This window comes from Gorilla gorilla, chromosome 6 (assembly GCF_029281585.2).
Source record: "Gorilla gorilla gorilla isolate KB3781 chromosome 6, NHGRI_mGorGor1-v2.1_pri, whole genome shotgun sequence".
Classification (NCBI taxonomy): domain Eukaryota; kingdom Metazoa; phylum Chordata; class Mammalia; order Primates; family Hominidae; genus Gorilla; species Gorilla gorilla.
In genome coordinates this window covers 23,833,473-23,858,118 of record NC_073230.2, presented here as the reverse complement: position 1 = coordinate 23,858,118, position 24,646 = coordinate 23,833,473, and the positions used below count along the sequence as shown (strand labels likewise).

General features: G+C 39.7%; 1 protein-coding gene across 3 annotated transcripts in view; it reads left to right on the top strand.

The window, feature by feature from the left end:
• CRPPA (CDP-L-ribitol pyrophosphorylase A) overlaps positions 1-24,646 on the top strand; it is a 330,476-nt gene that overhangs the window by 1,026 nt on the left and 304,804 nt on the right. For 2 of the 3 annotated variants that reach the window (XM_019030382.4, XM_031012648.3), the window contains exon 2: positions 14,691-14,967. In XM_019030382.4, coding sequence (XP_018885927.3) covers positions 14,691-14,967 — 277 coding nt within the window. Of the gene's footprint in view, positions 1-15; positions 359-14,690; positions 14,968-24,646 lie in introns of those variants that run through there. The other variant, XM_055347369.2, reaches the window with a different exon arrangement.

The following is a 24,646-nucleotide window of genomic DNA, read 5'->3' as shown; positions in this document are numbered from 1 at the left end:
AAGGAGAAGCTGTGCGGATAGTCTCGCGGTCTTGGGGCTCTGCCTCCGCGCATGCGTGGATTGAGTTGTACGTGCACACTGAAGTTTCCAGGGCGTGTGTTCGTTTTTTTCATTCATTTACTGAGCACCTTCTGTGAGACAGGCTGCGCTAATTACTCGATGCTGCAGGAGGGGAGAGGAGCAGAATTTAATAACCTTTCAATGGTGGAAAGGGCTTTAAGCCTGAATCTGAGGTCATACCCCCTTTATCTTAGAAAGGGCACTGAAGTTAACTAGTTGGGGAAATGAAGGAGACAGGGAATGGGATAAGGAGGACTAGGGGAACAGTCGTGAGGAGCTGAGGAAGTGAAATGAAGGGGTATGTTATAATATTAACTTACTTGGTTTTTAGCACTGAGTAATGAGGTGGAGCTTGGGGCGAGGGTGCAGGGGTGGGAAGCAGCGGCATTACAAATATCCACATAGTTTTGCTAAGGTGTTTGAACTTCTCTGAAGCCAGTGGGGAGCTGTGGTAGTTTGTGAAGCCTTGAATTGATGCGAACCGTTTGCATTTCAAGATAGATGTCATCCTTTAGCATACATTGCCTTTGCAGGAGGTTTTGAAAACCAAGCTAGTGAGGTTCTAGTCCAAGGGAAGTGGCACGTTCTCCAGAAAGGAGCCCCACGCAAACCCTCACACATGCTTCAAAAGCCAAAAGGTTCAAGTTGTTTTGTAACCGCCCCACGGGTTCACCTTGCCCCTGCCTAAACAGAGCGGATTTATCAAGACAGGGGAATTGCAATGGAGAAAGAGTAATTCACGCAGAGTCGGCTGTGCGGAAGATCGGAGTTTTATTATTACTCAAGTCAGTCTCAAATTATTACTCAAAAAATTATTACTCAAAAATGATTGCTCAAATCGAGCATTTCGGGATCGGAGTTTTAAAAGATAATTTGGCGGGTAGAGGCTCGGGAAGTGGGGAGTGCTAACTGATCAGGTTGGAGATGGAATCATAGGGGGTCTAAGTGAGGTTTTCTTGGTGTCTTCTGTTTCTGGGTGGGATCGCAGGACTGGTTGAGACAGATTACTGGTTTGGGTGGTGTCAGCTGATTCATGGAGTGTAGGGTCTGTAAAATATCTCAAGCACTGATCTTAGGTTTTACAATAGTGATGTTATCCCCAGGAGCAATTTGGAGAGGTTCAGACTCTTGCAGCCAGAGGATGCATGACCCCTAAACTGTAATTTCTAATCTTGTAGCTAATTTGTTAGTCCTGTGAAGGCAGACTGGTCCCCAGGCAAGAAAGGGGTCTTTTTGGGAAAGGGCTATTATCAATTTCGTTCCAGAGTCAAACCATAGACTAAATTCCTTCCCAAGGTTAGTTCGGTCTATGCCAAGAAATGAACTTAATGGTTAGAAGCAAGATGGAGTTAGTTAGGACTGATCTTTCACTGTCCTAATTTCCTCAGTTATAATTTTCACAAAGGCAATTTCAGGTTCTCCTATGACTATTTTACTTTCTGAATATTGGAGTTTGGAAAATGGAAGTGTAAAAAGCCATAATCACCGATTTAGGTAATCTGCCCAATGATTACATCTGAAACTCAAAATTTGAAATGATTCCAGTTGCTAACTTTATTCCATTTCTCTGGGTAGTGGGGAGAGGGGTCCCTGAAACCATTTCATGAACCACTTACCTATAATATTCCAGTGCCATGAACATTGTGACAACATAGCTCATATATGAAGGCATTTCTGTGGGACACAATGGGTCTTGGCCAGCAGGATCTTTATCTGCGTGGTAATTAGCTATGGGGGTTATAGTCACTTTTACACTAAACTTTTCTCCCATGGAGAAAACTTTTGCATTAACTTTAATTTTTTGCATCTTCTGAGGCAGTCTAAGATAGGTGGACACTAAAAATCTCACTGATATGGTTTGGCTGTGTCTCCACCCAAAAATCTCATCTTGAATTTTAATCCCCATAACCCCGCATGTTAAAGGAGAGATCAGGTGGAAGTAATTGAATCATGGGACAGAGATCAGGTGGAGGTAATTGAATCATGGGGCGGAGATGAGGTGGAGGTAATTGAATCATGGGGACTGTTTCCCCCATGCTGGTCTCTTGATAGTGACTTCTCATGAGATCTGGTAGTTTTGTTAGTGTTTTGTAGTTTCTCCTGTGTTCATTCTCCTTCCTGCTGCCTTGTGAAGAAGGCACCTTCCTTTCCCTTCACCTTCCACCATGCTTGTAAGTTTCCTGAGGCCTCCCCAGCCATGCTGAACTGTGAGTCAATTAAACCTCTTTCCTTTATAAATTACTTAATCTTGGGCAGTTCTTTATAGCAGTGTGAAAACAGACTAATACACTCACTTTTAAAGGAAAATAATGTTTGGAAAGGCCTTGTTTATGGAAAATAAAACGTTTGTCTTCTACTTAACTGATAACAGCAGTCAGAAAATCCTAATAGCAATAGTAACTCATCAAAATTTTCATTCTGAAATACTTCATGGCTCATTTTTATCACTATTATGTCTGAAGAACTTATGGAACATGATTATATTTTGGGTATATCCTAGGAAGTCCTTAGAAAGCTTGCTTTATAACAGTGTGTGGGTGCTGCTTGGCCATTTGCCAAGTGAAAGCCCTTACTTCTTTCTGTAAAAGATCAGCCCTACAGACTGTTGATAGTTTTCTTAGGGTATGGTGCCAAAAGTCTTAAGTCACTTCATTAAAAAAGATAATTTATACAAATTCAAATAAGGAAAAGGACATGGAAGTATAAAATGCCTTATAAGACTACTTTTTTGCTCTGTTGAGAAATTATGCATGCTTTTTGCTTATTAAAGAGAAAGCACAGTTCTCATTGTCCCAAATAAGAAAAATAATGGGTGTCACCGCTGTCAATCATTTAGGTTATTCTGAGAGAATGTCATTTCTTGTTTTTCAAGGGCTGTATGTGATACCCCAAATTTTATTTTTTTTTTATAACTTCAACTTCTATTTTAGATTCAGAGGGAGTGTGTGTGTAGATTTATTACCTCGGTATATTGTGTGATGCTGAAGTTTAGGGTATGATTGATCCCATCACCCATGTAATGAGTGTAGTACTGAATAGTTTTTCAACCTTTGCCCCCTCCCTCCTCCCTCTAGTGATCCCCAGGGTCTATTGTTGACATCTTTATGTCCATGAGTACCCATTGTTTAGCTCCATCTTGTGAGAACTTGTGGTAATTGGTTTTCTGTTCCTCTGTTAATTTGCTTAGAATAATGGCCTCCAGCTGCAATCACGTTGCTGCAAAGAGCTTGATTTTGTTCTTTTTATGGCTACATAGTATTCCATAGTGTACACGTACCATATTTTCTTTATCCAATCCACCATTGATGGGCACCTAGGTTGATTCCCTGTGTTTGCTATTGTGAATAGCACTGTGATGAACATGGTGCATGCATCTTTTTGGTAGAAGCATTTGTTTTCTTTTGGATATATACCCACTAATGAGATTGCTGGGTTGAATGGTAGTTCTGTTTTAAGTTCTTTGAGAAATCTCCAAACTTCTTTCCACAGTGACTGAACTAATTGACTTTCCCAGTAACAGTGTATACGTGTTCCCCTTTTCTCTGCAGCCTTGCTAGCATCTGTTTTTTTGGGCTTTTTCATAATAGTCATCATGACTGGTGTGAGATGGTATCTGATTGTGGTTTTGATTTGCATTTCTGACTAGTGATGTGGAACGTTTGTTTGTTGGATACTTGGATGTTGTCTTTTGAGAAGTGTTTGTTCATGTCATTTGTGCATTTTTAATGTGGGTATTTGTTTTTTGCTGGTTCAATTGTTTACAGTTCCTTATAGATTCTGGATATTAGGCCTTTGCTCGAGAGTGCAAAAACTGTTTACTCCGATAGTTTCAATTGCTGTGCAGAAGCTCTTTTGTTTTTTTGGAGATAGGGTCTCACTGTGCTTCCCCGGCTGGAGTGCAGTGGCAGGATTTCAGCTCACTGCAGCCTCAACCTCCTGGGCTCAAGCGATCCTCCCACTTCAGGCCCTCAAGTAGCTGGGACTACAGTCACGTGCCACCATGCCCAGATAATTTTTTTTTTTTTGTATTTGTTTGTAGAAATGGGGTTTTGCCATGTTGGGCAGGCTGGTCTTGAGCTCCTGAGCTCAGGTGATCCACCTGCGTCGGCCTCCCAGAGTGCTGGCATTACAAGTGTGAGTGACTGCACCTGGCTGCTGTGCAGAAGCTGTTTAGTTTAATTTGCTCTCAGTTGTCAATTTTTGTTTTTGTTGGAATTGCTTTTGAGGACTTAGTCAGAAATTCTTTCCCAAGGCTGATGCCCAGAATGGTGTTTACTAGGTTTTCTTCTAGGATTCTTATAGTTGGAGGTCTTCCATTTAAATCTTTAATCTATCTTGAGTTAATTTTTGTGTATGGTGAGAGGTAGGGGTCCAGTTTTATTCCTCTGGATATGGCTAGCCAGCTATCCTACCAACATTTATGGAGTAGGGAGTCCTTTTCCCAAAAATTGCTTATTTTTGTCAACTTTATTTCTAGGTTCTCTGTTCTGTTCCATTGGTCTGTGTCTATTGTGTACCAGTACTGTGCTGTTCGGGTTACTGTAGCCTTATAGTATAGTTTGAAATTGATGCCCTGAATTTGACTTCAAAATTCATTTTATTTGCCCCTCACAAGTAAGAATATTCTTTGCCCAAACTTTTGCTATCTCACTAATAGAGGGTTGAGAAGTTATAATTTTTTAATATCTCACCTAAGAAATTCAAACTACCATTGAAAATAACTCTTATGGGTGGATTTGTCTTTTGGAATTTTGAACAAAAATCTAATTGGGGACTACAAAAGAGAAGGTAGAAACTTCTGAACCTTGGCCCCAAATTCCTAAATTGGGATAGGGAAATGTAAAGAAACATGACTAGTCTTGCCTCTAGTTAAAGACTGCCACTTACACATACATTTGTTTCCACTACTTCCTTGACCCACCTAAAGGAGCTAAAAATGTATGGCTACAGAAGGGAGAATGAATGAGAGGAAGTGCAGCAGATAAGTACTAATAAACTCAAGAGCTAGGCGCGTGGTAACCTAATCAGATTTAATGAACCCAGGAAAGCTAAAACATAAGCCTTCAGGTAGAACTTCAGTTCAGGTAGAACTTACTTCTCAGGAAGTAAGGTGATTAAAGTTATACGACCTTGAAAAAGTATAGACATCAGAGGCAGAGGGTATCTCTGAAGGTGGGGTAGAACAATGAAAAGGGGACACCTGATTGAATCCTTCAAAAGGAAGATTAAAATTCCCAGATCTTTAACAGATACTGAGGCTTTTTCTCTGGCTGAGAATTAGCACAGCTAATGACTTGAGTTCGGTACTCTCTGGCAGTGGGGGAATTAAGAGAGGCTACATTTTGATACAGTGAGATCCTTAGTGCCTGAGGTAGATGACTCAAGGAAGTTTTCTGCTTTTCAGACATGCCATATATTAAAGTAGCTATTCTTCTAAAATCAAGGAGTTGGAGGAGACATTGAAAGAAAATCCATTTTGTGAATTGACTGGAACTTCAGATTGCTTGTCCATTTTCCTTTTGACAAAATCAGAACAGTTTTAGTTTAGCCAAGTTCTACTTTGCGCCATTGAAACTGCTTAGAAAACTACTTATCAGATTAAATGAGATTCAAAAGTACCTCTGAACCCACCAGTATCTGAGGCATGTTGGCTAAAGGCTCTGAGAGAATGGAGATTTACAGCTAAGTATTTAACATATCAAGGTTATGTTGTTGGTGGATATATTTGTATATTATGATTAAACATCATATACATGTATAGACATATGTATTAGTATACATGAATGTGTGTATAGGTTAGTATACTCCAATCTTAAAGAATGGTAGTCCAGAATTGTGCATATGGATATTACTAGGAAGGATCACATATAACAACTCATTTCTACTTTATGCTGGGAACTAGACCCTTTCAGAAGTTGATTAAAAATGTTCCTAGGATTTCAAAAGTTGTTTTGGCTTTTTAACCAAACTGAAATATAATTATTGAACCCCAGGTTATAAACTAAAGGGAATCTTAGTTTTTGCCTTTTACTAACAAGAAACTGAGATTAGGGGTACTAATCCCTTAGATAACTATCGCTTTGTGACCTGAGTTTCTATAAGGAAATGTTGCTCCAAGAAATCAGATGACAATGGTGTTATTGGCAGGGGCATAAAGCTGACAATTAAACCGTAACATTCACTCACAATTTCTCAATTTATGTATCTAGATTTTACTGTTTTAAAAAATGTATTCCCTGGATCTGTTGTAGGAGGCAAAAATTCCTGCCAGTAATCTAATTTCTGGTTTAAATATACAAGGAAAGTGTCATGGGGTGTGTGTGTGTGTGTTGGGGTAGGGGGATGGTCAACCTGGAATAGCTGAAAAATAGACTAAGATGACAACTACAGCAAAAGGGATTAAGAAAGGCAAACTTCAGCCATGCTTATTCAGACTTGGTGATGAGTTGGGTAGGGGTTGGGAATTCCTGACAGTGGATTTGAACAAGGTCTGGCAGGGCTTTCCTCATAGTTCATGAGGTTTTTGAGCTCTCTTAGGTGGAGGACAATGCTTAAGATAACTTTCCTTTAGATGGTTTCATGCTTGTCAAAGTTTGTTATAATTTGGCCTCCCCTATAAATCTTCTACAGGAAAATGTGCTGTTCCACTGATTAAAAAGTATTCTAGACCTTATGATAGTTGTGTGTATCATTGTATGTTAATCTATTGGCACTGATTCATGTTTCAGAATATTTTCAGTTTGGCTAGAGTGAATTAGTCTCCTTGAGTCGGACAACTCCAGGTAAATTTGGGGAGAAAAATCACTTTTGTAGATCTGTATGTGTTTATATTATGGAAACTAAATCTTCAGATTGAGATTGGGCTTGGAAATCAATGAAAGTCTATGTTTCATTATTGTTTAAGAGTCCATAGTGTGTGTTTCAGTATATTAACTTTGTTTTTTAAAAAAATTTTTGTCCATTTATTCGATTTGTTTTCTTGTGTACTTTTACATATTCTGTCCTAGATTTTGGAAAACCACAGCAAATTCTGTTGAGCAAGATACACAAGTAAAGATATAAATGTTAGTCCAGATGAACAAGGTTGATCACTTGAATTAGGCTGAGATAACAGGAATGGAGTAGAGAAGACGGGAGAAATATTTAGGAGCTAGTGTTGATAGCTCTGAGTGATTAACTGTATTAGAGATTCAGAATGAGAAAGGAATGTTTTTAGTTGTGTGGTTAGATGAATTTGACTTAAAATTTTGTCTCAAGGCTTCCTTAATAAAAGGGTCAAGTCTGAGTCATGGGACTTGTATTTTGTACAGGTCAGATGATTAGAGGTCAGTGTCACATTTCTAAAGGACCGCATGGAACACCTTCAAAATAAGTGGTAAGACTAAGGCAGGTAGGCTGAGGCCTGACAACTGGGAGCCTTCATGGGCCATAGTAGGAAGGCTTCACATTGCAAAGGTAATCCAAGAGCCAGCCCCATCATGCCAATTCAATATTCTGCTGCTAAAACGTCAGGGTCAGTATGGAGAAATAGAAATCTATGAATTATGTCCATAGTACAATCCAGAGGCCAAGTTTCCGTGAAGGCTGCCATGGAAATGAGCAGCAGCTGCCACTGTCCCCTTGCAGCCAAACTCTGCAGACTAGATGAGAGGGCTTTCAGAGGTGTTAACAGGGCCTGATCTTTCCCATCTGTTTCATAAAGCATTTGTTAAAATGTTCTGTTCCCAATAGATCTGTTAAAACTGTCTGGGCCGAGTATTCCTGTAAGCAATATTTGTTATTCCAGGAGAAAATAACTTTTGAGTTATTATATTTCTTCCTCAATGTCTGTAGGTGTAATAGAGCTTAAGGCTAGGTTCCTATTTGCCTATGGAATGTGCTAGAAAGGAAATATTCAGGAGAACTTGACAGAATTAGGCTGCTGAGGGTTTGGTGTGGACTTGTCCTCAGTTAAGAGGTAAACTAGATCTCTTTATTCAGCAAATATTTGATCGGTAGGCACTGTGTGAGGTACTTAAGGTCTTTTTAAGTCCCATGATTTTACATTATTAAATTTTAATACTATAAAAGACTTTTAGTTCTATAACTAGAAAAGAATGTGAATAAATCCTTAGAAATACAAACAGTACTTATAAAGACTTGCAAGTACTGGGTGTATGCTTGGTTGCTGACCAAAATAGCTTTATAAGCCTGTTGTCTCTGAAGAGTGTTCTAAAATAGTGTTTTCCAAACTTTTTTTTGACCTGTTACAAGAATTACATGTTTGCCTTATGGCTCAGTGACAAATGCATATTTACTTATATACTCATGCACATTTGAAAGAAAATTCATGCAAACAACCTATCTCTGTGCTACGCATTTTAACTTTTCTGTTCTATTTCTGTTTCATTTACCCAACAAAGTTGCTTTAAAACTTACTATAAACTGATTTTATGACACTCTAATGGGACCCGAAATTGGCAGTTTGAGAAATACTGGTTTAAAATGCCATTTTCTGTTTAGAGTCTCATACAATTGTTTGAAATAGTGTAAGGCCATAAGTGTCTGTTTGTAATTATTTACATCTACTCTGGCTGTTTTCTGTCTGATGGAATGGAGAATTTGAGTTATTTTAAGGCAATCTAGTAAAATTGGGAGTTAATTCATTGAATAGATACTTGAATGACTACTTTATGTCAAATGTTATCCTATCTTCCTCTTAATTCTTCATCATATTTTAACATTTAAGTCAATGTAAATTTTCTTTAAAAAGTAGCAAACTGATTTCCTTAAAAGTTTAACCATTTTTTTCTGGTAGAATATACTATGAAAAGTGACAGGCGAATAGTTTAGAGGACAAGTTGTAATCTTTCCTTTAAAAATACTACTTATTTAGTTGAACACATACTTATAACTCCTATATTAAAAAGTGAACATGTCACACTAATAAACAGCTGAAGTATATATGAAATACTTTTAGTAGCTTCCTATAAATCTAAGAGCAGTTTTTATGCCTAATTATTCAAGCATTCTCCTCTCTATTTATTTAACAGATACTTACTGACATGTGGTTGAGAAGTTAGGAATTCTGTCAGTCTTTGCTCGTCACTGACTCATCAGTATCTAGTATAGTGCCTGACAAATGCTTGATACATACTTGATGTTTGTTAAATGACTAAAGGAACACATGAAAGAATGCCTACTTCTGCCTGAGTTACAAGAAATTATAAGAAACTTCAGCGCTTTTGACTATAAAAGCAGGAATATTATGTGTTTCAACTTTAATATAAATGAAGTGCTGTAGATGCAATGATCCAAAATGATTTTTTCTCTCCTGTATTTTTCACCTTCCTCTCAGAGACAGTGTTGGTGCATTATTTACAGAGGCTAAAGTTATAGACTCCAAAGTCAGACTGGAGATCACAGCTTGGTCCCTTAGTTTCTGAGCTGTGTGATTATGAGCAGGTTACTGCCTGTGTCCTCATGTGTAAAGCTGAGATGATGATAATGTGCTTTATAGAGCTGATATGGATATTGAGATATTGCAGGCGAAATATTCTACACATTGATTGCCTGGTACCTAGCAAACATTCCATATATCTTAGGTGTTATTTCTACTATGTTACTGAAAGTCGAGTATGTGCTAAGTTCTGGGACATAGTTTTTGCTTTCTATGAGTTGGCAGCCTAGTGAGGAAGATAAAGTTATAAACAGTGCAGTATAGTCCTTAGGGTTCTACATGTATAAGCACTCTGCAAGCTGAGAAGCAGGGATGTTGTATGCAGAATGGCAGTCAGGGAAAGCTTCCTGGAGGGAGCCATCTCTGAACTCAGAACTGATGAGTATGAAAGACTCGGGCAGGGCTGGCGGGGAGTAGGGGCAGTTAGGGAGGAGAGAGGGATGGGGACAGTGTTGAGAGGCCAGGTAAGCAGCACATGCAAATACCTGAGTATGAGAGATGCCTTCCCTTCAGGGAGTAGTTGGGTATGTGAGTAAGAGGGCATGGAAGAGACCAAGTGATGTGCATGAAGTAGGCTGAGGTCAGGGCTTGAAGGGTCTTGCTCGAGAGCCAGCAGGGGATGACCTCAGATTTGTGCTTGAGAAAGATCATCCAGAAGTGGTGAGAATGGATTGTATTGGGATAAGAAGAGTAAGAGGAAACAGCTGAGGGGCTAGTGCAGTTAAATTATGGTAGAGATGACCGTTTGGGTCACAGCTGTGGCAGTAGAGCCAGAATCTTGGGAAATCCCACATTTAAGAGGGATTGAAGAACTGTCACTCACCACTTGCTAATAACTTTAATTTGAAACTGTGAGTGCAGTGTAAGTTCTGCAATTGCTAAATTTGCAATTAAAGGCCTAGGAAATGGGCTACAAAACAAAGAACAACCCACGTTTAGTCTTATTCCAGAATCACTTTCATTGCCTGTACAGTTTACTGCAGATTGTTCTTTGGAGTTCTGAAGTGAATTATTTTTTATTGTGATACACATCCTCCCAAGGTGTGTGAAACGTGAAAGTAATCCCAGCTCTCAAGGAGCCTTAGGACCTAGAAACCAGAGCAGAGGGTCAAATACCTAGAAACAAAACAATCAACAAAATCACACTGCATAGGGAATGCTGTTTTCATTCTTAGATTTATTTATATATTTGTAGCTAGTCAGGGTAATGAGAGCCTCCTTTGTTTTCACAGTCCTTGAGACTATGCTGTGTTGTAAGATGTTATACTGCCTCCAGTAGATGAGATTGACTAGTCATTTTTTCAACAAATAATGTACTGAGCACCCACTAAGAGTTAGGTGTAAGGCAATGGACAAAACAGACATTGTCTCTATATGGAGCCTACATTCTAGAAGAGGAAATAAAATGAAATGTTGTATTATCTTGAAAAATGGTAAAAATTTCTTATTGCTTCATTTTTAGAATAAGATGGTAGTATAGAAAAAAGTAATGTAATGTCTTTGTATATTCGGATCTTTTTGTCTCTTGTATGAGAGATCGTGTAGAAGTATTGTAAAGATTGCAAGAGCTAAAATATAAAAAATGCTTAAGACATAGTGCTTAATTTATATTGGCTATTATTATGTGATACTTGTCTTATTTTGCTACTTTTTCTTCCTGACTCATGTAGATGATTACGTCTAGAATAGACTATCTCTAAAACGCCATATACAAGCTCCACCTAGTACCCAGGCGACCATCATTGCATTGCCCATATTACAGCAGCTACCTCCTACCTGGTCTCTCTGCATCCTTTCTCTCTTTGCTGAATCCTTTCTCCTCCCTGCAGCCAGAGTAAAATTTATGCTCTTGTGATTCCTATTGCTGCTATAAAAACTACCACAAACTGAATGGCTTAAAACCACATTCTCTTACAATTTTGGAGGTCAGAAGTCTCAATTTAGTTTCACTGAGCTGTGTCAAGGTGTTGGCAAAACTGTATTCCTTCTGGAAGATTTGGGGGAGTATCCATTTCCTTGCCTTTCTCTAAATTCTAGAGGCTGGCCATGCATGGGGTTCAATTCTATAATTCCAGCACTTTAGGAGGTTGAGGTGGGTGGATCACCTGAGGTCAGGAGTTAGAGACCAGCCTGGCCAGTATGGCGAAACCTCGTCTCTACTAAAAATACAAAAATTAGCTATGTGTGGTGGCAGGTGCCTGTAATCCCAGCTACTTGGGAGGCTGAGGCAGGAGAATTGCTTGAACTTGGGAGTCAGAGGTTGCAGTGAGCCAAGATTGTGCCACTGCACTCCAGCCTGGGTGACAGAGTGAGACTCTGTCTCAAAAAATAAAATTGTAGAGGCCACTCATGCTCTTTGGCTTGAGGCCCTGCATCAGTCTGACATCTGCTTCTGTCATCACATCTTCTCCAGTGACTCTCCTGCGACCTCCTTTCCTTTATAAGGACTCTTGTGATTACATTGGATCCACCTAGATAATTCAGGACCATCTCCATATTTCAAAATCCTTAATCACCTCTGCAAAGTCCTGTTTGCCATTTAAGGTAACATAGTCACATGTTTCATGAGTAAGAAAGTGTACATCTTTCTGGGTACATTATTATGTTTACCAAAAACTCCTATTAGAATGTGATGAGTGAGTATTGGTTTTTGGCCTGACTGCACTTACCTGCTTAAAGCTTTTCTATGGCTGCCTATCCTCTTTTTAGGATTAAAGTTTAAAACCCCTAGGATTCTGCCCACCTCCTGCCTGGGCCTCCAAGGCTCTGCATGGGGCCTTCTCCTTGCTCGGGGAACTCCAGCTACGCTTCCTCCCAGCCCATGAGGACCTTGCCATGGCCTTTACTTGGACCAGTCCTCTCTCCTTCTCTCCTAGCCTGTTTGCCTGCTTACCTGCCACCCATCCCTTGTGTCTCAGTGCAAACTCCCTTTTCTTGCAGAATGCCCCCAAAGCCTTCTCCAGACTGTTTAGCTACTCAGCCTACATGCTGTCTTGAACGTGGACTTCTTCATTGTGTTTAATCACAGCTTGCAATTGTTGATCGGTGTTTTTGTTTCATGTCTGTAAGTTCTGAGTGCTTATTTCTATTGTATCCTCGATGCTGATAAGTTTTTTTTTTTTTTTTTTTAAAGACAGAGTCCTGCTCTGTCGCCCAGGCTAGAGTACAGTGGCATGATCTTGGCTTATTTCAACTTCTGCCTCCTGGGTTCAAGTGATTCTCTTGCCTCAGCCTCTCGAGTAGCTGGGATTACAGTTGCATGCCACTATACCTGGTTGATTTTTTATATTTTTGGTAGAGACGGAGTTTCACTATGTTGGCCAGGCTGGTCTTGAACTCCTGATCTCAAGTGATCCACCTGCCTCAGCCTCCCAAAGTGCTGGCATTAGAGGCATGAGCCACCATGCCCGGCTGATGCTGATAATGTATCGGTGCCTAATAAATATTAAAGAAATGGGCTTAAAATGAAAAGGCAGTGTCACCTATAAAGTAGCTCTTGGTTTTGTTCATCAGTGTAGTCTTGTTTTAGCTACAGGCAGAATGGGGTTTTGGGTTGTGGAAAGGGTCTGTTCGATAACAAGAGGTAGGAGACATTACACCCAATGTTAACTTCATTTTTCAGTAAAGGTAATCTTTATGCAGTAATTTTCAGGCCCTTCCATATCTTTAAAAATATTCTAAAGACTTAACTGGGCCGGGCGCGGTGGCTCACGCCTGTAATCCCAGCACTTTGGGAGGCCGAGGCGGGCGGATCACGAGGTCAGGAGATCGAGACCATCCTGGCTAACACAGTGAAACCCCGTCTCTACTAAAAAATACAAAAAATTAGCCGGGCGTGGTGGCGGGCGCCTGTAGTCCCAGCTACGCGGGAGGCTGAGGCAGGAGAATGGCGTGAACCCGGGAGGCGGAGCTTGCAGTGAGCCGAGATCGCGCCACTGCACTCCAGCCTGGGCGACAGAGCGAGACTCCGTCTCAAAAAAAAAAAAAAAAAAGACTTAACTGTTTTAGCATGAAAGTATAGGATCTCATAGGCTAAGAATTAAAAATTAAGTCTTTGTTCAGAATTGGTATCATGGGTCAGAGACCGTTGTCTTGGTTTGGGCTTTTGGGCTCTGGTATATTGAGTCTACAGTGATGCTTGCCTCCATTAGCACTGGTGTTCCAGACAAGTCTGCCAGACTCTTATGCAGCAGCAACTCAGTAATGTGGACTACTTGCAGTCTAGTATGTCAGTACCTTCAAGAAAATGTTTTACAGGCTGGGCTTGGTGGCTCATGCCTGTAATCCCAACACTGTGGGAAGCCGAGGCGGGTGGGTCACCTGAGGTTAGGAGGTGAAGACTAGCCTGGGCAACATCGTGAAACCCTATCTCTACTAAAAAAATACAAACACTAGCTGGGCATGGTGGCGGGTGTCTGTAATCCCAGCTACTTGGAAGGCTGAGGCACGAGAATCGTTTGAACCCAGGAGGCAGAGGTTGCAGTGAACTGAGATGGTGCCACTGTACTCCAGCATGGGGCACAGAGTGAGACTCTGTCTTGAAAATGTTTTACAAGAGAAACATTGCTTAATGCTTTGTATATGACTCAATAGAACAATCCTATTTCATGAATTGTAAGCTTTTCCACTTAAGCCTTATTGCTACAATATTAATTATTACGGTTTCTCCCATTTAAGGTACGTATTTAGCAAGGCTTGTGTTAGCTAAGTTTTCCAGCTTTGTTGGTATTCAAGTGGTTGGCTGCCAACTCGGTGGAATTCTTGAAAGAGACAGTCAACTTTTAGATCTCAAAAGTGCTTTCAATTGTCTCATTGAAGGGAAAAGTATTTGGAAAAATTAAAAAGCATATCCCAACTATAGACTATTTTTTCATACAATCTATATTCTAATTATTCAAATTTAAGTAAAAAATGACATCTGGTAGTACTATATACTGTGTACATTTACTATATCATGTAAGATATTCTATGTAATATGAAACACTATCTAGAGCTACAGTGTTAAATGCTCACTGATTCTTTTTCATCAACCTCTTTACTGGACCTAACAAGAATGCATAAAACTGATTTATTAACTTGCAGTTTTTAATCTCCCTATGTAAATATACTAATACTAGTGATTCAGTTTTCTGTTACTCACTTTAGTTGTCTAAGAATTAATTTACGAATTGTACATATACTTTCCTTTTAGAGTATGTTGGATAAAGGACATTGTTGTAGCAGTAACTGGAGAGAACATGGAAGTAATGAAAAGTATTATTCAGAAGTATCAGCATAAACGCATCTCACTGGTCAAAGCTGGAGTGACCCGCCACAGGTCAATTTTCAATGGACTAAAAGCACTGGCAGAGGATCAGATCAACTCTAAACTCTCTAAGCCAGAAGTGGTGATTATCCATGATGCTGTGAGACCATTTGTTGAGGAAGGTGTCCTTCTTAAAGTTGTCACAGCTGCTAAGGAACACGGGGTAAGTCTTTTTACTTGAGTCTAGATAGAAGGGACAAGCACTGTAGTGTGGTTCATTTGCTGAATTTTGATTCAATTCTGTTTAAATGTCAAATTATTTAAAATGTGCATGATGACCTAAAGATGTTATGGTGATTTGTTGTAGTAACTTTATAGATTGAGACTGTTCTGGAGCATATCTTTTGCTGTAGTCATCTACCATAATGTGATATGAGGTATTTGGAGAAGAATGTATTAATGTTATTACAGTATAGATATAAATGAAACTTTAATGAAAATTAAAAGGCAGTTATATTAAAAATGCCAGAGAAATCTCTCAGAAGTAAAGGATATGTATAATATGGTCCATTGTACTCAATTTTGTGTTAGTTTCGAAGTGGTTTGTTTTCTAGTATATACTATATAAGATTTTCATAGCCCTTAAAGTAAATCATCTTGAGATGACAATTGTTTCCATTTGCTTCACCAAAATAAACACAGGATAGCAAAAGACCTATTGTAATCTTTGGAGCATGTTTATTTTTTCCTTCTATTACCAAGTAAAATTATATAAATATGGTAATAGATACTAAACTTTTTTGCAGTCTAAATTGGAGACTTAGTGAAATTTATTGCAAAGCGATGGTATTATATAATAGAAATAGGCTATGAAGTTGGACAGACCTAGGTCCAAATCTGTCTTTTTATTTACTAGTGATGTCGTGTTTTTAACTTTCTGAGTCCATTTTCCCTACCTGTGAAAATATAAGAAATAATACTTGTAAGGTTATTTTAGGATTGGAAATTATGTTAGCTATTAGAATACTAAGTGCTTAAAGGGTATTAATACTAAGTGCTTAAAGGGTATTAATACTAAGTGCTTAAAGGGTATTATTTTAAGAGGAATTATAACATCTTTGTAATAGTTTCCTTTAAGATTATAGGCCAACAGGAGGCAAGCCTTCCTAGCCATCTGGGTGCCCAGAAGCTTTTTTTTTTTTTCCCCTTTAAAACCTACTTAGGAAAGACAGTCTATAACTTCAATAACCCATGTGTATTTGAATTGCCGTAGGAAATTTTCCCTAACTTCATCTCTTCCTTCTGCAACATGAATTTCACTTTAAATTTAAAACTGTGTAAGAATTTCATAGACCAAATGAAATATTTTGATTTGCCTTTAAACAAAAGGATAAATGGTATTTAAGGTAGTGAAACTTGTGGTCCAGGAACCATTAATGACCACAAAACTTTCCCCTGGATCTTGTGCTTCCCCCTTGACTCCTTCCTCTTCTCCAGACAGCTCAATTGTGGTAGAGGCAAGGTAATCAGTTGCAAGGGTGGTGAGAAGGCATAAAGAAGCAAAGGATTTACAACTTAAGAATTTGAGTAAATTTTGCACATTTGGAAAAGTTCTTAGGGATGACAATACAATTTGGTAGATGGACATTCATTCCAACGCATATTATACACAATTTTTTTTTTTTGCCTGTGATACCTTTTGGAAAATTCACTTAAGCTCACTATAACAATTGCACACATTTGCAATTTTTTTGTTGTTGTTGAGTAATAAGCAGAAGGTATTTCTGAGATATTGTCCATACAGTGAGTCTTCTGAGAGTATGTTGTAAAAGGCAAAAGAAGTCTTTTATCTTGCTCCAATTAATATGCTAAGGATATCATTGTCTTACATGTGATTTAATATAACATTAAAATACATAGCAGTTACTTTTTGCAGATTTGAGGGAGTTCCTATTAGATTGTTTCTTAGAATATAATTTGTAAGATTTAATCACATAATGCATCTTAAATGAAACAAACTATATTTCAGTGAAATCTGTAATTTTGTGATTAGTTTAAGAAGCTGGTTCAGAACAAAACCTTACAACTTGTTTAAGGAAACCTCAGAAATACAGTTTCTTTTAGAAATATTGCCTTGTTTTTGTTGGTGTTAAAACATAAAGGGTAAAATCATGAGTTTTATATACATCCATGTTTAAGAATTTTTTTCAAGTTTATTAGTGAGAGAACCAGACAGATATTACAACTGGTTCAAAGTTGAATCCAGAAAAGCACTTATTTATACAAAGTAAAAAGGTATGTTGAAGTGAATTAAAACAGAAAACTGGCTTTTTTATGGGGGAGTCAGTTGAAACTCCAATAGACAGAATTCATTTGCATGTTTATAGGCAAGAATTGTTTTGCATTGCTATTGGTTATCTACAACTTTGAAAGCTGTAAAAGAGCTCAAGGCTAGATTCAGCTAATCTGGAAGAGTCTGCTTTTAGTCATGTAGTTGTCCATTGCAGACATCCTGTAACCTTTTTGGTTTGTTTTAGATTTTCTTAAAACAATTAGGATAGTGTCCCAGTATTCTCAGTTAACTCCAGGCACTACGTCCTGCCAGTTCTCTCACACTGTACTGACTTACTGTCATAAAAACATAAATGCAGTCACACACTGTTCAGACTGTTTTCCAGGCCCGCTTTTAACTCATTGCCTTTTGTTGTCTTAGATAGTTTTCTACAGACTCCTTAACTGATTATTTTTTCTTCCTAGGTATTAATTTTCAGGTTCTACCTAAAGGTCCCCTTCACACACATTTTCTGAACAAGCTACACTTGTTATTATCTTTAGGGGGAGGGGTGGGTTATGTATGCTAACAATAACTCTATTTTAACTGACTTTCCATTTTGCTTAATTAAAAAAACTTAAACTGGTAAAGAGAATGCCTCAAGAGACTCAGATATCCACGATTAAGGCTGGCATTAAGGTTGTAGAGCTCAAAAGCATCACAAGGACCCAGTTTTTCTTTTTGCCTATATTACATTGTCAGGCCCTACAGGGAGGCAAGATGGCTTCCATAAGTTCGGGAGCAAAATTCCATCAGGGTTATTTCTGTCTTACTTTAATGATGATAGTTTTTCTGGGTATAAAATTCTAAGTCTACAACTGTTTTTTCCCCCCCATCACTATTTTGAAATTAGGTTATGTCACTGTCTCCTGGCTTTTATATTGCTTTTGGGAAGTCTAACCAACCTAATTGTAATCCTTTGAAAGTAATTTGACTTTTCTCTCTGAATGCTTAGATAATTTATTTTTCCTATGTGTTATTTAGTCTCTGTGATGTGTCTGTATAGACTTTTTCCCTTGCTTTGGATTTATTGTCCTTTATGAACATTGATTCATATTTTTATTCTAGAAAAATCTGAATAATTATCTAATTTGAATATTGATTCTGCCCCATTTCTGGTCCTGACAACTCTTTTCCCCTTACCTTATGTATACTGTATATATGATACACTCTTATCCAGTCCTCATGTGTCCTAAGTTCTCTTTCATATTGCTGTTTTTGTATGCTGCATCCTAGGTAACTTGTTTCCAATTTCTCATTTTTTTTTTAGCTCTGTCTAATATCCCGTTTAAGGACTTTTAAAACAAACATTTTAAAATTATTTGGAGTCCCATTTTGTCCCTTATCATGTATGATTAATCTCCTTTCTGTTTTTTATCTTCTATTGCCTTTTAAGCTCTGAACATAATACTTTATACACTATAGCCAATAGTACTTCTTGGTCGTTTAATTCACTGACTCTTCATTTCTGTTTACTTTTGTTCGTAATTTGTTTCCTCCTTTGTTTTATAATTTGGATTGTAAGGCCATGTTTGGCAAGACTTTATCATCAGGATTTCTGTGAACATGGGATAAGGGTGTGTTTCTGAGGCATGGATTTTTGTTCCTTCTGCCAGAAATCCCAGGGGCTTTACTAACTTGGAACAACTTTACATTAATTCTTGGCTTGAAGTTTTATAGATTCTGTGGTAATGTTAAATGAAACTCCAAACTCACATGAAACCAAGCTTACTGTTGTAACTTCTCAAGGAAAACTGTCCCTGCCCTTCAAGATCCCAAGCCAAGAAAATTTTGCTTGCTTTTTCCTTCACTTGTGGGTGTCTCTCCTCCCCTGCCCCAGCTACCTTTTAAATGAGGGACTTTCCCTTTTATGGGTCTTAGTGTGGAAATTACAGTTCTAATCAAGTAGCACACGCTCAAGGTCTTAGTCCTCATTCTTCCTCATCTGTTAAAACTAAAGCCTCTTGTTAACTGAAAGCATCTCTGCCATCTTATTTCTCTGATTGCTAACTATCAGGTTGTTTTACTCTTAGGTGATTAGTTGAGTCCAGACATACTCTTAAAAGGCTGTTTGTAAAATTCTCTCCTATATATATATATTTTTAATGAAAGAGGTGTTCCAAGATACCCAGTCTACCATATTACCAAAATTAGAGGTCCGTAATCTTTTCTAAGTCAGAAGGACTTGTATATTTCTGCATAATTAAGTCAGATAAAGAAGTGGCAATGAGGACTTTGTTATAAGGGAAATGTTGGAAAGAGTAAAGTAAGTTGGAATGTGGAGAAATCAAAGGTAAGTGAGAATAATTTTAAGAAGGACCGACACATTAAATATTACATTGAGTCTAAGAACACTAACAATAGGATTACTCAAATGAGACTGCATCAACAAAGCAACCTCCTAAGTATTGCTCCTGGTGGAAGAAGGCATTTTCTAAGTTACTGGTATATCCTTCTTACCTCAGCTTTGTACTCCAGCACCTCTAGTCATTTTATGTTCTTGTTGGTGATCAACTTCTTACACACTTCTCACCTTGCATACCCCTAATTTATGTTATAAATCATAGCAGTCTGGCTAATTTTTCCTCTGACCATTCTTTCCAAAATCACCTGTGACTACCTAATTCCCATAATAAAAGTGCGTTTCAGTCTGTTGAATAATAAAGAATTTGCTCTTTATTCCAGGTTCCTGGGAGGAAGACTCTAAATCTTTGGGATTCCTGAAGTAACAGGAGAGTCTGTTATTTATGAGCTCCTTGGATTATACCTGAGCTTATGCTAATGAGAAAACATGATTTAGGAAGTGGGCTGGTCACCAGAAAGATGAAGTAATGTGATTAGAGGCTTTGAACCAGCTCAGCCTCTGGGGACAGGAAAGGGGCTGAAGATTGAGTTCAACCAGGTGGCCAGTGATTGAATTAGTCATGCCTCTATCATGAAACCTCAAACTCTGGACCCTGGTCCAGGAGAGCTACCTGGTTATTGAACACAGGGCTGTGCTGGGAGGGTGGTGTACCCTGATTCCATGGAGACAAGGCATAAAAGCTTTAGGATTCCCCCAGACCTCACCCTGTGTCTCTTCATTTAGCAGTTGTATCCTTTGTAATTAAAACTGTAATTACAAAGGTATAACTTTTATGTCACACACGTGTCAGGCATGTGTTGGGCATATGTTGGGCATGTGTCCATGTCTTCCGTCACACATATTGGTCATGTGCCACGTCACACGTGTTGGTCACATGTCACAAACGTGTAACGTGTCACACGAGTTGGTTATGTATCTCATGAGTTGGTTATGGACCCGTGTCAGTCACGTGTCAATAATGACTCGATCACATCATGTCGGTTGTGTTGGTCATGTGCCAATCGTGTCAATTGTGTGTCACAAATGTGTCAGTCAAGTGTCAGTCGTGTCGATGTGTCAGTAGTGTCAATCATGTGCCAGTTGTGTCGTTCGGGTGTTATACATGTTGGTCATGGGTCAATCAGGCGTCGGTCATGTGTCACACAAGTGTTGATCACAAGTCGATCATATGTCAGTCACCTGTTAGTCATGTGCCAGTCCTGTCAACCAGGTCAGTGTGTCACAAACGTGTTGGTCATGTGTCAAGCATGTCAATCACGTGTCTATCAGGTGTTGGTCAAGTGTCAATCATGTTCCGTGTCTCATTGGTCATGTCACACAGGTGATCACGTGACAATCACGTGTTCATCATGTGTAGATCTTGTGTCAGCCACGTGTTGGACACCTGCCAATCATGTTTCAATTGTGTCAGTCACATGTCACAAACGTGTCATCACGTCAGTCATGTCAATCACGTGTCAATCATGGTCACGTGTTGGTCACGTATATGACCAGTCACGTGATAGTCATGTCATACACGTTGTGGATCACGTGCCAATCATGTGTTATGTATTTGTCACGTGCTAATCATGTCATTTGCGAGTCAGTCACATGTCAAATGCATCAGTCACGTGTCAATCGTGTCACATGTAGGCCATGTCAGTCACGTGTCACATGGTCACATAGCACACCTGTCACACACGTGTTGATCACGTGACGATCATGAGTCAATCACATCAGTCACATGTTAGTCGTGTGTCAATCAGGTGTCTGTCATGCGCCACACGTGTTGATCACGTGATGATCAAGTGTCAGTCACGTGTTGGTCACGTGCCAATCATGTCAATCACTTGTCATTTGTGAGAAACGTGTCAGTTACATGCCAATCATATGTCAGTCATGTCAGTCATGTTGGTCACGTGTTGGTCACGTGTCACTGATCATGCGTTGGCCACGTGTCACACGTTGATCACATGTCGATCATGTGTCGATCTCGTGTCAGTCATGTGTTGGACACATGCCAATCGTGTAAGTCACTTGTCACATGTCACAAACGTGTCAGTCACATGCCAATCGATTCAATCACGGCAGTCACAAACGTGTCATGTCATTCATGTCAATCTTGTGTCAGTCACGTGTCAGTCATGCTCTGGTCACGCGTTGGTCACGAGTCACGTGTTGATCACACGTCTTGTCAATCTCGTATAAGTAACATGTTGGACATATGCCAATCTTGTAAGTCACTTGTCACATGTCACAAAGGTGTCATATGCCAATCACTTCAGTTGTGTCACAAATGTGTCACGTCAATCATGTCAGTCATGTGTCACACTCTGGTCACGTGTTGGTCACGTGTTACACGTGTTGATCACACGTAAATCATATGTGTATCATGTCAGTCACATGTTGGACATGTGCAATTCAATCCTGTCAGTCAAGTGTCTAGTGTCACAAATGTGTTGGTCGTGTCATGTGTGAATCGTGTCATGTCACGTGTTCATGTGTCAATCATGCTTTGGTCACGTGTTGGTGACATGTCATGTGCTGACCCAAAATGACAATCACGTCTATCACGTGTCAGTCACGTGTTGGTCATGCACCAATCGTGAATGGCTTGTCACCTGTCAAACGTTTTGGTTACATGTCAATTGTGTCAGTCACGTGTCAGTCACATTCTGGCCATGGGCTGGTCAGGTGTCACGTGTTGGACATGTGCTGATCACGTGTGAGTCACGTGTTGGACACATGCCAGTTGCGTAAATCGCGTCAGTCACGTGTCAAACGTATCGGTCATGTGTCAATCATGTTAATCACGTGTCAGTCAAGTGTCAGTTACGTATCACACGTGTTGCTCACATGTCAGGCATTGGTTAAGCATTGGTCATGTGTCACCCACGTGTTGATTAGATGCCAATCGTGTCAGTCGCGTGTCACGTGTCACAAAGCTGTCCACGTTTCAGTGATGTTTCAGTCACGTGTCAGTCGTGTTGGTGATGTGTCAATCATGCTCTAGCAACGTCAGTCACGTGCCACACGTGTCGATCACTTGACGATCACGTGTCACTCATGTCGATCATTTGTCAGTCACATTTTGGACTTGTGCCAATCACGTGCCAATGATATAGGTCATGTGCCAATCATGTCAATCGCACACGTGAGTCACGTGTCACAAACCTTGGTCACGTCAATCATGTGTGAATCACTTATGTTGGTCATGTGTCAGTCACATGTCAATCATGCCCTGGTCTTGCCTCAGTCACGTCACACATGTGTTGATAACGTGTTGATCATGTGTTTATCAGTGAATTACCTGTCAGTCACGTGTTTGTCTTGTCAATCATGCACTGGTCACGTGCGAGTCACGTGTAAGTCACGTGTCGGTCACGTGATTACATGTAGATCGTGTCTTGATCACGTGTCATGTTGGTAACATGCCGATCATGTGTCAATTGTGTCATTCATATGTCATGTGTCAGTCAAGTGCCAATAATGTCAATCACCTGTCAGTCATGTCAATAATGTTATTGTTCACGTGTCAATCATGCCCTGGTTATGTTGATCAGCTGTGACACATGTTGATTACGTGTTGATCATGTGTCAATTGCATCAGTCACGTTGGTTAGGTGGTAAGGTCAATGGCATGTAAGTCACATGTCAAACGTGTCAATCACGTGTCAATCACCTGCCTGTCGTGTTAGTCACACGTCAAACATGCTTTGGTCACACGGTCACATGTTACACACGTGTTGCTCAGGTGACGATCACGTGATGATCACGTGTTGATCCTTTGTGGATCACGTCAGTCACATGTTAAACACGTGCCAATCATGTCAGTGATGTGTTGGTGACGTGCCAATCGTGTCATTCGCGTCAGTCACATGTCTCAAACGTTGGTCGCATGTCAATCATGTATCACGTGTCAGTCCGGTGTTTGTCAGTGACGTCTTAGTCACGTCAGTCATGTGTCACGTGTCACACACGTGTTGGTCACGTGTCACGTGTCACACACGTGTTGGTCACGTGTCACGTGTCACACACGTGTTGGTCACGTGTCACGTGTCACACGTCAGTAACCTGCCTCACGTCTCATTTGTCAGTCAAATTGGTCACATCAGTCACATTTCGTCAATCACATGTTGATTGTGTTGATCATGTCACATGCTCACATGTTATGTGTCGGTCATGTTTCTGTTATATGTCAACTGTGAGTCACATGTCACGTGTCACGTCTGTTACATCACACGTTACACGTCTGTCACGTGTCTGTTACGTGTCAGTTACTTGTCACATCTGTCACGTCACACGTGTTACACACGTTAGTCACCTGTAACACGTGTTGGTCATGTCACACATGTCCGTCACGTGTCAGTTACATGTCAGTGACTTGTCCCACTTGTGTCACCCTCATGTGTTGGTCATGTGTACATGTCAGTTACATGTTATGTTTGTATCACATACGTGTCAGTCGTGTTACATGTCCATCACGTTTTGATAATGTGTCATGTCATTGGCATTTTGCTAATGTGTCAGACACGCATCTCTAACTTGTCAGTTGTGTGTCCACGTGTCTTATTTCACACGTGTGTCTTCCATGTCACACGTGTTTTCTCACACCTGTCCCATGTGTCACGTGTTACGCATTTGTTCTGGCACATGTTTCACACGTGTTAGTTCCATGTCAGTCATGTCACACGTGTCACCAGTGTCACACGTGTCTTCCATCACACGTCACAGTTGTTTTTTTATTACACATGTCACATTTGTCTTTCACACAGGTGTCACATTTTTGTCACACGTGCTTTCAGTCATATGTCATCTTCTATTACGTGTCACGTATGTATAACGTATTCCATCACACGTGCCACACATCTTTAGTTACACACATGTCACATGTCTTCCTTCACATGTATGTCACACGTTTTCCATCATTCATGTCATACGAATGTATTCCATCACACATACATCACAGTTTTTTCTATCTACTCATTGACTGGTGGGCATTTGGGCTGGTTCCATGTTTTTGCAGTTGCAAGTTGTGCTGCTACATATGTGCATGTGTGAGTATCTTTTTCGTACAATGACTTCTTTTCCTCAGACTGGATACCCAGTAGTGGGATTGCTGGATCAAATGGTAGTTCTACTTTTAGTTTTTTAAGGAATCTTCTCACCACACTGTTTTCTGTAGTGGTTGTACTATTTTATATTCTCACCAGCAGTGTAGAAGTG